Source organism: Vigna umbellata, chromosome 4, assembly GCF_029865625.1.
Source record: "Vigna umbellata cultivar VRB3 chromosome 4, Vumbellata_1.0, whole genome shotgun sequence".
Taxonomy (NCBI): Eukaryota; Viridiplantae; Streptophyta; class Magnoliopsida; order Fabales; family Fabaceae; genus Vigna; species Vigna umbellata.
Genome location: NC_142168.1, coordinates 16210370 through 16224060, shown reverse-complemented (window position 1 = coordinate 16224060; position 13691 = coordinate 16210370). Strand labels below are relative to the sequence as shown.

At 30.4% G+C, this 13691-nt stretch overlaps 1 protein-coding gene across 1 annotated transcript; it reads right to left on the bottom strand.

Moving 5' to 3' along the window:
- Window positions 1-2590: 2590 nt before the first annotated feature.
- On the bottom strand, window positions 2591-4055 carry LOC124821807 (peroxidase 12-like). Its single transcript, XM_047293751.2, has 3 exons — window positions 3749-4055; window positions 3473-3664; window positions 2591-3287 (listed from the first exon to the last, which is right to left on the bottom strand). The coding sequence occupies exons 1-3, from the start codon at window positions 4004-4006 to the stop codon at window positions 2676-2678; spliced, it is 1062 nt and encodes a 353-aa protein (XP_047149707.1). The 5' UTR covers window positions 4007-4055; the 3' UTR covers window positions 2591-2675.
- Window positions 4056-13691: the final 9636 nt, after the last annotated feature.

Below are 13691 nucleotides of genomic sequence, written 5' to 3'. Positions count from 1 at the left end.
CAAGTTCAACAAATAAATTCTTCAAAACAAAAATGAAAACGAAAACTAACCTTCAAAAGGTGGGTTCGTCGGAATAAAGTTTCGTCACAGTGAGAGAGAAAGTAGAATGCGCCTATGAAGGACAAGAGCACGAAAATAATCGGTTAAAACAAACAAAAATCATACATAAAATAATTAATTAACATGCATTTGTATCAAATGAAAGAAAGATTACATATGATGTTCGTCAAACTTTGTTCGACAAAAGTTTGAGTAGAGAAGAGGGTATCGCGCGCTAAGATAAAGTGAATGAACTTTCAATCTCCCGCTCAAATTTTTATTGAATTCACTAACCTTTTGACGTCGAATTTAAAAGTCATTCGACGTTTTATATCATTTTACGTCAAATTACAATTCTAAACAACGTTTAATAATTGCATTTATTTACAAAAATGTCATCGCTCATTTTTAACGTTGGTTATTCAGTGGTCGAACGTTGAACACGTGACGTTATACACTGTTTTTGTACTAGTGTGTATTAAATGTTTTTTTTAAATGAGGTTGACAATACTAAATGAAGATCATTGTAAAGTTAACTCAATGAAAATTGATTGCAATAATTATTGACAATGTTAATACAAATCCATATATTTCTAATCAACATGTTATTGAGTAAAAAGTTAATGTGTAATGTGAAAAAAATTGAAAAATCACTCAAAACAAAGTCCAAGCAATCCTAGGGAGCCTAGATATATTGGCTGGGGAGCCATGTTTAACTTTCTGTATAACTCTCCAAAATGTCTCAAGTAATCAATTACAGGGTCTTGGTAATCGATTACCAGAGACATTTTAGGGAGTTGTATAAAAAGTTGAACATGACTCCTTAGCCAGATAATTGGGCTCCATAGGGTGCCTAGACTTTGTTTTTAAGTGATTTTTTTGAATTTTTTCCTTGGATGAGTGAGTTGCCTCATCATTAGTGGTGTTTAGTGCATTAAAAGACACCTTATTTCATTCAATTGTAGAGGCCAAAGCCCAAAAGGTGGTTCAATTCAATTAGCTCAATATTATGTTATAAATCATTCATTCCTAGTTGAAGAATTTAACATAATGGATACCAAATCGAAAAACGTAATTCATTCATTAGTAAAAAAACATTACAATATTAAAAAATCATTACAATAATAAAAAAGTACTTCATTTATTAATAAAAAAACATTACACAATAAGAAAGACAATACTATCAAATCTAAGACGATCCTTGTTGGTCGAAGCGACTATGTATATAATCCATTTGTTCCTCTAGGTCTCTTACTCAAGCTTTAATTTGTTCCTCTAGTGTCCTACTTGAACATTGATATTGTCAATAATACACAAAACTAAAATTACTCTATTTGCACTTACATTGTTATCAGATGGCTCCATTTATTTATATTGACAATAACAACACTCGAGTAAAGAACAAAATCACAACTTTCACCAATGCCAACAAAATCTCCTACAATAATATATACAAAAAATTCATCACCAACAACCTTTACAAACCAACATAAAATAGAGTAAAACAACATGTACAAAATCATCTAATAAGTTCTTAGAAAACCCATTCATCTAACAGAAAATATAACCCATCACCTCAACACTATAGAAGACCCTTTTTTTTCACCCAAAAACATCATTGGTCGAGAACACGAGAGAAGCAAAATGCAACAAGGTAGATGATGGTGAAAAACCAATAGGAAATTGCAAGAGGAAGAAAGGAGGGAAATGACGAGAGAGAGATGAGTAGACGACAACCTTCGACGCATGACGAAATGCAGTGATGATGGAGAAGCAAGAGTGGACGTGACAGTGGCATGTAAGAAAGAAAGATAAAAGAGAGAGAGAGAGAGACAAACAAGAGAGAGAAACGACTGAGAGAGAAGAGCAAGAAAGAGAGAGCTTTTAAATCACGAGAGGAAGAAGAAGACCTGCTTTTTTGAAATGCCTTTTGAAAAATTGGGAAACAATTTTTCCTTTCCGAACCAAATCAAATTTTACTTTTTGAAAATTTATTATAAATGTCCCAATCGCATATCAACATCTGTCATTATCGAAAGAAAAATGTTTTTTAACAATTTTTTTTACAACTTTTTTACAACGTCTATATAGTGATTCGCGATTGGTTTGTTTCTAAAAATAAATTCAAAGGACCCTGATATGTTAACAACCTTTTTTGACAACTTTTATGTGTCACGTTTCTATTGGTCAGTACATTTGAAACGGACCAATCACAAGTTACCACATAGACTGTTATAAAAAAGTTGTTAAAAATACATTTTTCAAATTCAAATAGGTTAACAAAATCGTTATATAGATCTTGTTATCAAAAAAATTAAAATCTAGATATTTTTAACAACTTTTTATAATATCTTTTTTATAATAGATTATGTTGTCACTGTTTTTTTAAGTTCTATTTGAAAGGGACCAAATTATTATAAAATATTGTTACATGTTACAGTGATAAAGAATGACGTACCAGTGTAACATTTTTCTTTTTCTTATTCTTCTACTTGTGCACTGTTATGTTATGTGACTAATTTGCATTGAAACAGCAAAGGAAAGAAGAAGATAGAAAAAAATAAAAGCATCATCAACATTTTATTACACAATCCAACGTAACCTTGGAAAACTCAACACGACAAGAACAAGTTCTCTCAGATGGCCTCCACCAGCTCCACCATTTCCTCCGCCACAGCCTCCAGCGAAACCTTCTTATTGGCGACGAAGCACCTGTCGCGAATCTCTCCTTTCCCTTGACGGCTGGTGATGACGTCGATCTGGCTCACCTTCACAAACGCGTCCGCGAAACTATCGAAGAACTCCTTCTGGTTGGAGGCGAACAGGTTCACGATCTCCTTCGTCTGGGGGTGGCTCGCGAGGTCCTGGTCCGAGGTGAACACACCCTGCCGGTTCAGCAGGTTGATGAAGTACATGTTGTCGAACTTGGTCGGGGTGCGCGCGTCCAGGTTCACAATGTTCGAGGACTGGGAAGTGGGACACGTTGCCACCAACTTGTTCTTGAAGTCCGGGTCGATGGGTGGGTCAGATTCGATGGTTCTGTTGACCAGAGAGGAGCAGTGAGCCCTGCCGTACGTGTGGGCTCCAGAGAGGGCAACAACGTCGGTGGCGTCGAAGTTTCGCTGGCCGAAGACTCCCAGCAGCTGTTCGGTTCGGAAGAATGGCGGCGGGAGGTTGTTGGGTCCGTCTAGGTCGAACGTGAGGCTGTCTTTCCTTCCCAGAGGCACATCAAAATCTGGGCCTCCCATCTGTATCAAATCGAAAGCAACCAAAATGAACCAAACAGAAGGACTTGTTCATTGCGAAAGAGGTACAAAACAGAAAAAGAAAGAAAACATGGTGCAAAACTACTAATATAGACATTAATATCGAAAGAAATCGAATAAATAAAACTAAATGAAAAAAAGTTTAAGAAACAGTGAATGAAAATTACTTGGCGAACAGCTTCACGTGCTGCAACGACAAGGATGTCTGAACAAGAAACAACTGGCAGACACTGCTTGTAAATGACACGTCGAAGCTCTTCAATGGCGAGAAGAGCCTCTTGCCTTATACCAATGTTAGCAGGGTGACTCTTTTCATCGTTTCCATCAGGTGCATTCAACAATATGGACGCGTCACAACCCTGGTTCAGTCCAAATTCAAGCATCAATTGAATAGTTTCTTTATCAAATATTTGATGAAACTTTATAAAAATCTAAAGTCTTACATTGGCAAAGCAGTCATGGAAGAAGAGTCGAAGTATGCCAGGAGCTAATCCACTGTCCTTCTTGAATGCTTTCTCCAAATTGTTACTTACAATCCATTCAAGAGTCGGACATGCTAAAGGAAAATAGTAATTCCACGATAGTCCTGGGACAAGGGGGGGTCTTTTTTCCAATGTCCTAGAGAAGACAAGGCTTTCAGAAGCAAATAAAAGGAAACAAACAAACACCAATGTGTGAAACAAAGAACAAACCCTAGCCATGTTTTTCTTTGATTTTTTATAACTATGAGTGAGTTGAGTTCAGATAAGCAGAAGTTCAAGTTATTTATAGACTCATCAAGTATATGCTTACTTAGACATGTTTCCCACCCACCAGTAGTTTACGTAATATTTAAAACGTGTTTTTTTTTTAGTGTTTAAATTTGGGTAACTTTTCAAAAGAAGACAGCGGTGAGAATAACAATTAAACATAAAAATAAAATTAAAAACTCGTTTCACAAGTACATTGCATGTGCAAGGAAAAACTAAAAAAACATTATGAGAAACCAAACAGAAGGCGCACGGAAAGTTACAGACATTTATGAAGACACAGTTTTAGTCATGCCTAATTATAGTTGTCATGTCCATACACTTCAGGAAATTTTTTTTTAATAATTCTGCTAATAAAGTTCTTGCTTCAGCCAAAAAAAAATGCTAGCCATGTGATACAACGATGAAGAATAGTTATTGACTAATATGAAATACTTAAAGTAACAACTTCTTCCTTTTAGATGTTAATGATTATACATCAATTATGTTTAAAAATGTTTCTTTTATATTTATTAAAAAAAAATCAAGCACGTAAATCAATCAATATATAAAAAAAGTTGTTTAATCAATGATTTTGAATTATAATATATATGTCTACCAAAACTATTTGGAAAATGTTTAATTGATATGGCTTTTTTACATGACTGTGTCGTTAACATGCATCGATTGTCTTATTAACTAATTCAGCGAGATTTAAGATAAATCACGAACACATGTAATAATAATAATAATAATTATAATATTAATAACAATAAATCATTTTAAAAAATTGTTTTATCTTTTTATTTGTACTCATATCGGTTAAAATCCCAAATACTAAATCAATTAATAATGCATAATTTTCAAATCAACGTATTGCTTTAAAGATTTACTTTTTTTTTTCAATCATTTTTCTTTTATATTTATTCTTAACTACACAAACAAAAATGTGGATTAAAAAAAATGTTGTAAAAAATACCTACTTCATTCGGTTTTATTCAAAGTCCTCTGACTATGTTAGCCATCAATTTTGAGTATCACTAATATAAAAATAATTAAGAGGGTGACCTGAAAGTCTTTTTAAAAAGTTTAAGAATCATATTTTAATAATATATATAATATTTGATGATGAAGTCATGTGTGGTTGTTCTCTTCTTGGACACTGCTGAACTTTCTATCAGATTTATTGATAAAAATAATGAGAGGGCATTTGGGCAATACATATCACTGATATTTGCGATTATTTGCATAAGGTGTTAGTGAGATACTCTGTGTGTGTCAGTAACTAAGATAAGATATTAGTTATACTCTTTTAACAGATAAAAGGAATAGAATACAATACAACTTTATATTTCACTTTTTTCATGTAATTTAGTCTTCTATTATTTAAAATCAACAATTTTAATCCAATAATTCAAGTTAGTTATGATTTTCACATTTCAGGTATTAATATACAAACTAACATGCGACATACTCAAATTCATATTATCTTCTTTGATTCAATATCATCACTAAAGTAAAAGAAAAAAAAACACAACATAAATATATGCAAGATAATACAAAGCTGAAGTGTACATAATTAAAGAAAAGTTAGGTCTATTATTTGGTTGGCAAAGGTTTGAAAAGAAAAGAAGATCTTGCTCATCAATGTAGCATGTGCGCAGAAATCTACCATTTAGTTTTGTGCTATGTTAGTGCTTATAAAAATGTTGTTATAACCTACAGAAAAGTTAACTATACTTTTAATTTCTATACATGTTGAAAAATTATTTTTCCACTCCATGATGGTGACAGGTTAAGATTATTGTACGCATATTAAAAATAAATAATATTTTTTTCAATTCTACTAAAATAAAACAGTTTTTCTATAAATACATTACTTTTCCTCATATTTTCTAACATTTTTTTAACATTCAGAAAGCAATTTGCACCACGTTTAACAGCATATGTTATTTGATACCTTCCGTCTCTTCTAGAATGTGTAATAGCATGTTTGAATGTCTCTGTTTAAACTTTAAAGAGATGAAGTTGACTTTAAAGTCATTCTTTTTAAACGTTAGACTCAATCAATCTAATGTGAAACAAACTTTTATGTTCAAATTTGTTGAATAGGGACTGATAATATTAAACAACGTTATTATGATAAAAATATAAGACAAAATAGATATAAAACCCTATATAAACTACACTGACTAAAATAAATACGATAGTATATAAGTTTGTATAAAAGAAGAATTTACTCAACGAAGAGTTTATAAAATATATTTTATCCAAAATATAATTATATTTAATTAAAATAAACGTCTAAAAAATTTAACAAAAACTAATAAGTAAATCCTAAATCTGTATAGAATTATCACCAAAACTTGTTACCATCTTCATCTTCTCCTTCACATGGTTGAGAATTACTTTCCCACCATCCCAATCCTTACACCTCCTTAGATTTTTTTTCTTATTTAAAAAATATCTTATGTTAAAATTTTTTAACTTTTATTTACCTTTTTAAAACCCTAATTCTGCAGTTCCACCTCCTCACTTTTTTCTTTCTTTAATTACACTCAAATTCCACCCCTCACTTTTTCTCTTCTTCTCTTCTTCGTACACACAGAGCCCCCACCCCTCCCTTTTTCTCTTTATTTTTTCTTCTCTTGCACATTTTTGTGGTTAAAACTTCTTTTTTTTTTCTTCTTGTATATGTGCTGATGTATGTGGTGTGTTGTATAAGAGGAAGAAGAGAAACACGAAGGATTGAACATATTTCGCGAAGGCTTGAACGGATGTGGAAAATCCATTCAGCCTTCAACGAATCTTGAGATCCGTCCGCAGATGTCGAGATCCGTTGAAGGCTGAACATATTTCTCACATCCGTTCAAGCCTCCTCGTTTCAACTTTTTCTTTAGTTTATTAATTTTTTTTTAGATTTTAATTTCTGAACATTGTAAATGTTTATTTGTGTAGATTTTACATAATTTAATAATTTTTGTAATATTTTTTATGTATAAAAAAATTGTTAAAAATAAAACAAATCGTGGAAAGAGAAAAGTGAGGGAGTGGAGGCTGCAAAATTAGGGTTTTAAAAAAGTGAGGGGGTTGGATCTTGATTTACATAAACTCTAAAAAACTTTTTACTGTAGGGCAAAATGGGAATTGGGAGGTGTAGGGAGCAACCTATGCTGGTGGAGGGAGTAATCATCTACATGGTTTGGCTTTGACTCAATGGATTGGGGCCAGAAAAATCTACAGGACCAAAAAGTCTCCTATAAAAAAAGTTCACAAAACCAAAATATCTACAAAAGTCCTATAAGCTAGGCCATCTATAAGCATTTTAAAAAAAAAGATATTCATTTTTAAATAAAAAATATAATTAACTCCTAATTTATTATAAATTTAAGTGTTTTTAATTTGTAAATACATTGTAATTCTATGTAAAAGATTTTACTTTTTCTTTAAGTTACGAGAATGACTTATACAGGTTAAAAAAATTGAGTTATTTATTCGTGAGTTGAAAAGAAAGATTGTGGACAATTTTAAAGTTGGTAAAAAAAATCACAACCATGACTTTATGGTAGGAGTTAGAAAAAAAAAGTATCTGAACTTTGATCCAAGAGGTAAATTTAAATATACTAATAAATTGAAATAAATTGAATAAGTAAAAAGGAGTAAGACAGAAAATTATGGTCGTATAATTAACATTATATAGATATTTAATTTAAATTGAAATATATTTTAATATTTATAAATGTATTTAAAATTTAATTTTTAATATAATATTGTTACGATAAAATTTAATAATAAGTAATATAAAATTATAATCTGTTATAATAATAATTACAAAAATTATTCATATTATTTATTTACTTAAAAGTTAACTATATTTATGTCATTTATCCAAAATAAAAATAGTTTTTATGATAAAATAATTTAATTTAATATAAATTCGTAATTTGAAAAACCTGACTTAATTAACTTGTCATCTGAATAATCTAAATTTGATTAATCTGATAAAATAAATAATTGAATATAAATTCTTTCTACACCTGTATATTTTCGTCCGGCACCCTCTTGAATATTTAATTTCCCATGCTTGAAAATGATTTCGGATTGTGCAAAAAGCTTTTGAATAGAGTCCAGATAGCATGATTCAAAAAGCTTATGGAATGCATGATTATACAATTCGAAAACTTTAAGTAACTTCCAGAAATTGAATAAGGTTAAAAATATAGTTTATAAATTGTGTCATCCGTAAATCGTTTCTTACTTTATGCAATTCAAAATATTTTTTTATGAAAAATAAATAATTTTGAAAATATATAATCTGAAAATCATTTATTACTTTAAAATTATATAATCCAAAAAAGACAGAACAAAAATTTTCATAATTATAGGAATATAGGTATAAGAGGTGAAAAAGAATTTTCCTAAATGATATTATTTTTAAAAGTTAATTAAAGTTTTATAGTGGGTTAAACACACCTTAATTCTGACCCTAATCCACTTAAGAGAGAATTTTAGAGGTTGAGACTTTTTTTTACCTACTTGAAGGACTTCCTAAAATACAACTTTTTTAATAGTGGGTTAGGACTAATCCATATCATGGGTTAAATTGACAACTCTATGTATATTAAAATAATAATAATAAACAACTAAAACAATCATAAAAAAATTAAATTAATTAGAATTAGATAAATTTACAATTTTATAATAATTATATTTATTATGGTTTAGTCCAATCATATCAAACATAATAATTAAATTTCAAGTACAACAAATTTATAATGAATCTAAGTACAATTACACAATGGATAAACAATAATAAACAAATATTTTCTAATGGAATTATATTAATTATGATCTATCAAATATTAGCACTAAAATAATTCAATCTAAGATTTGGATCATCATTGTCAAATTTTTAAAATTAAGGATTACAATGAGTTGAATGTCATTTGTACTTGACTAAAAAATCCTTAAACCTTATCAATTACTATCTTAATACAATTGATTAACTAGACATAAATAAGATCTTTTATATCGAGTATTAAGTACTGGTACATTGTAGTTAGTGGAGTTCACATATCTAATACCAAATATTTTGTAAAAGTTAAGTTGTTTATTAAATACTAATTAAGGCTTGCATCCCAAAGGAGTAAGTTCAATGTCATATAACAGATGTTGATGGTCGAATACCGAATAATGTGTTTCCTCAATCAAAGTCTAAACACGCTCTTCGCTAGAGCCAAGTGCCAACTACCAGTACTTATCCCTGCTTGTTGAAGATGTTAGCAAATCGCATAACTTTGCCAAAAATGGTTGCAAGTAAGATTGAGGCCCACCAAGATAGGGCCCATGATTGGTAAAGTATTCTTGTAAATATTTTTTTATTCAAGCTTTGAGTTCACTTTTCTTATTATTCATACTTTTGACTAGAATCTCATACTAGAGTATTGACTTGAGTGTCAGAGAATATTCTGCAGGCACTCCGCCCGGACATCCTTCAGAAGACGAGTTTTGAGAAGACAAAGAAGGTTTAGAGGACAAGTATCAGGTATATACGCTTGTGGAGTAGAAGAGTCTTTCAGGGTACATTCAACTCTATAAATACACCAGTCATATTTGTAGACCGACTAGGTTCATGGTTAGAAATTTTTCTTGCATCACTTAATATATTATTCTAATTGACTTAAACTATTGTTGAAGGAAGACATATTTGTTCATTTACTTTGTAGTTATCAATGCAAAACAAGAAAAAGTGACTTAATCAATTATAATTCAACATTGTTAATCCAATAAAATTTATCCTTTCAAATCCATATACAGGTCAATCATCCTTATTTAATAATATATTATTTACACATATACACAACATATATACACTAAAAAGATCATATCAATTTCATGTAAAAGTCACTTGATAGAGACATAATATTGCTTAAGTGACACAATATTACTAGAACACACACTATAAAAAAAATCATACTATCGATGAAATTTTACTAACAAAAAAACAATTGTTAGTAGAACATCTACCGATAAATTTTATTAACTAAAAAATTTGTTAGTAAAACAAAATTTATTGAAAATTTTACTATCAAATTTTAGAATTTTAATTACAATAAAAATATCTATTGTTAATTGAACCATTGGTAAAATCTCTCGGTAATTTAAAAAATTAGCGTCAAAGTTCTCGCTTTAGGCTTCATCATATTGTGGTAAAATTTATCAATAAATTTGTTACTAACGGATTTTTTTAAAATTCATTGGTAAGTTTGTTGATAAATTTTTTAAAAATCTGTTTGTAATTGACTTTTCTAAAATCTGTTGGTAAATATGATGATATTGTATTTTTTAAAATTCATTGGTACTTCGATAAATTTGTCAATAAAATGGTGCCAAAATGTTTTGGGAAATAAGTAAAAAGAAAAGAAGAAGAAAAAGAGAAGAAGAAAATAATAAAAAAACAGAAGAATGTGGAGAAGGAGAAAGAGGAGATGGGGAAGAATTATTAAAACTTGCATTCTAATACTCATCCTCTTTCTCATACTTGTCCATGTTTTAAATTATTTAAATACCTTTAATTTATTAAGAAAACTAGAATATTTATATCAAATTTTCTTTGGTTCTTAGTTTCATAACTTATTTATAAGATACACATTTGATAATTTTGACTCTTTTATATAATTATTTTATAATTATCCAATTGTTATTCGATACTCTTATTTTATCTTTACACAATTATAATTTTTTCTTGATAGGTTGACATTGAAGAAAAGAAAATATGTATCATTTTAACATTGAATACTTGATAATATCATGTACCTTTTTTGTATTATTTTTTTTGCATAAGAAAAAAACATTTAAGAAATATTTGGAACGTTAATGGATAGGTACAAGCACAAGTACATATGTATTCACTTGTGAGGATGAGGACGAGGTTGATGATGAGGATGAGATAAAAATTTCATATTTGTTCCATTTAGGATGAGGGTGAATTTTGACATCAAGGATGGGTCTAAAAATGTGAAAATCTTATCTCATTCTGTTGTAATCCTATCTTAGTTTATTTATAACAACTCAAACAATTTTTGTTTTAGCTAGGAGTGATTTATTGGTAAATAATACTCGATTTTTAACCAAAAGTGAATACTTATTAAATAATATTTGTTGGGATAGCCAAGAGTGGATATTTTACAAAAAAAATACTTGTATGGGTTAGCCACTACTGTAAAAAAATGCTTTTAACGTATGTTATTTTTTACATTCAACGTTTAATTCAGATCCAACATCTTATTGGGAGCCGTCAATTTTGACGTCAGATCCCCTTTCCCGGACGTCAATTTTGACGTCAGACCTCTCTAAACCGACGTCCATTTAAAAAAAATTAATTTGTTTTTATAATATTACCACAGCTGAAATACAGAAAACGATTCTAGCACACCACAAAATTGTATATACTATGAGTTTCAAGCAATGGGGATTAGGAACTAAATGTCGCCGCTGAGATCCGTCAACTCGTGCACAAAACTGCATCATAAGCCAAAATTAATCAAGGCAAACGAAATTTAATCGGGGTAAATGAAATTAAATTTGTGCAAATGAAATTTAATTGATGCAAACTAAAGTTAATCGATGCAAAATAAATTATTTAGAAGAAATCAATCAAACATACCTTGTAGCAACAATGGCCAATGCGAACGAAATGAAAACGTGAAAGAAAGTGTGGTTTTCATCTAAGTTTCGGGGGTTTAAGAGGGCATTTGACGTCAGTTCCCATTTACCATTGTCGTCTAATTGCTAAGAATGTCCGTTTTGACGCCACTTTTGGGGTGTTTTCGTAGCTTCTTGACGTCCGAGGAAGGGGATTCGACATTTAATGTGTATTAGACGTCGGTCCCTTCTGTGTCCAATGTTTAGTCTGAAAAAATGACCTTTCAATTCTGATTTTGCAGCTTCTGACAGAGGATTTGACATTTGATCTGGGGGCTACGTCTATGTTGTAAAAAAATTAATATTGGCGCTTAAAATGAGGTATTCTTGAACCTTTTTTATGTCCGTGGAGGGGAAGCCCACTTATGAAAGTATTTCAGTTATGTATGCAGACCATTTGACGTCTGACCCTGGGGGAGCCGATGTCTATACCTTATTTGACGTCAGAGACCTCTCTAACAAACTTCTATAATGTCGTTTTATTTACAAAATTGTTATCGGTCATTTTTTAAGTTGGATTTTCTTTTGCTAGACATTAAACGCATGACGTTAAACGTTATTTCTGCACTAGTGAGTGAGGAGCTATGAGCCAAAATAATACTCTTTTGTATCTTACGGTGGTAATCTGTAAAGTAAAACTCAATAAGTTAATAGATGTAGTATGTTACATGAGATGAAGTAGTATAAAGATATTTTGATTAATTTCTTTCATTCCTTACCTTACTATATTACATATTATTATAGTTGACGAAATCAAGAATAAAAGGGTTTCGCGAGACAGGTTTACTCACTGCCCTTAAGGGCTTATCTAGGTGTGGTACTCAAGCCTCCCATTATATAACAAGAATTTTCCAATTTTTTTAGGAGCTAAAAAATTATCAAGGAACTCATAAAAGAGTAAATAAATAAACCCAAGATAATAAAGAAAGAAAGAAAAGAAAAAAGAGATTAAGAGAAAACGTGAGAGAGAGATTGAAAGTGCAAAGTTGTTTTTCTGAAAGAGAAAAAAAAAAAGATCAATTTATAGAGAAGGTAAAACTTGTTTTGCATGGTCACAAGCTAGAGGGTTACAACATTTCCCTTAATACAAGAGAAACATTTGCAACAACCCATCATTTGTGAAAAACTAAAATCGAATCTTGCAGCTAAAGCCTCCGAGACGTGTGCAACAAATTTGCATAGTTTGGAGAAGATAATCATTACCAATGGAAATTGCTCGATAGTGAAGCTTTGCTTGCAAATATCTTCACCGATAATGAAGGAACAAACCACACATGTAAGGAAGAGAGTTTTGCAACTAGTGTAGAAAATCTTTTTTATACCAATTATAATTTACCAAGTATAGAAAGTGACGCGATGACAATTTTATAAATATGAGAAGCTTTTCTATACTAGTTGGATCCAAAACCAGTATAGGAAGTGGCATGATGGTAAAATTGTATGTCTCAATTGAATATGTCTGTTCTTCTTGCCATTGTAGTTCTTATTTTTAGATATAATTATTTTCAATTGGAAATCACAGTATATTGACACATATGTGGTTGGTTTCATTTCTATTGGAATGTTAGCTAAGGAGGTTTTCAATCGCTCATCTTCACTACCAACCATTTCGAGAGCAACAAACTTAGATTACACTATCGATCTTGCAATAATTGTTTGTCTAACTGATATCCATGTAATCACACCACCCCTAAGTGTGAATACACAACCACTAGTTGATTTTGTTTCATCTGAGATCCTGTTAGCATCATTGTATCCTTCTAGTACAATGAGAAATCCACTATATTCGATGACATAGTCTAATGAACCTCTTAAGAATCTCATAAATCATTAAGTGTACCTACTCATTCTACCTACTGCACAAGCAATATCAGGTTTAGAAAAACTAATTAAATATAGTAAGTTATCAATTATCTGGCATATTGAGGTTGAGAAATATATTCTCCTATATTTT

Coding starts and splice junctions, on each gene's coding strand:
- LOC124821807 (XM_047293751.2), bottom strand. CDS start 4,006: ATGGCTAGGGTTTGTTCTTTGTTTCACACATTGGTGTTTGTTTGTTTC. Junction 3,665..3,748: donor TCCATGACTGCTTTGCCAAT/GTAAGACTTTAG, acceptor GGACTGAACCAG/GGTTGTGACGCGTCCATATT. Junction 3,288..3,472: donor CACGTGAAGCTGTTCGCCAA/GTAATTTTCATT, acceptor GATTTGATACAG/ATGGGAGGCCCAGATTTTGA.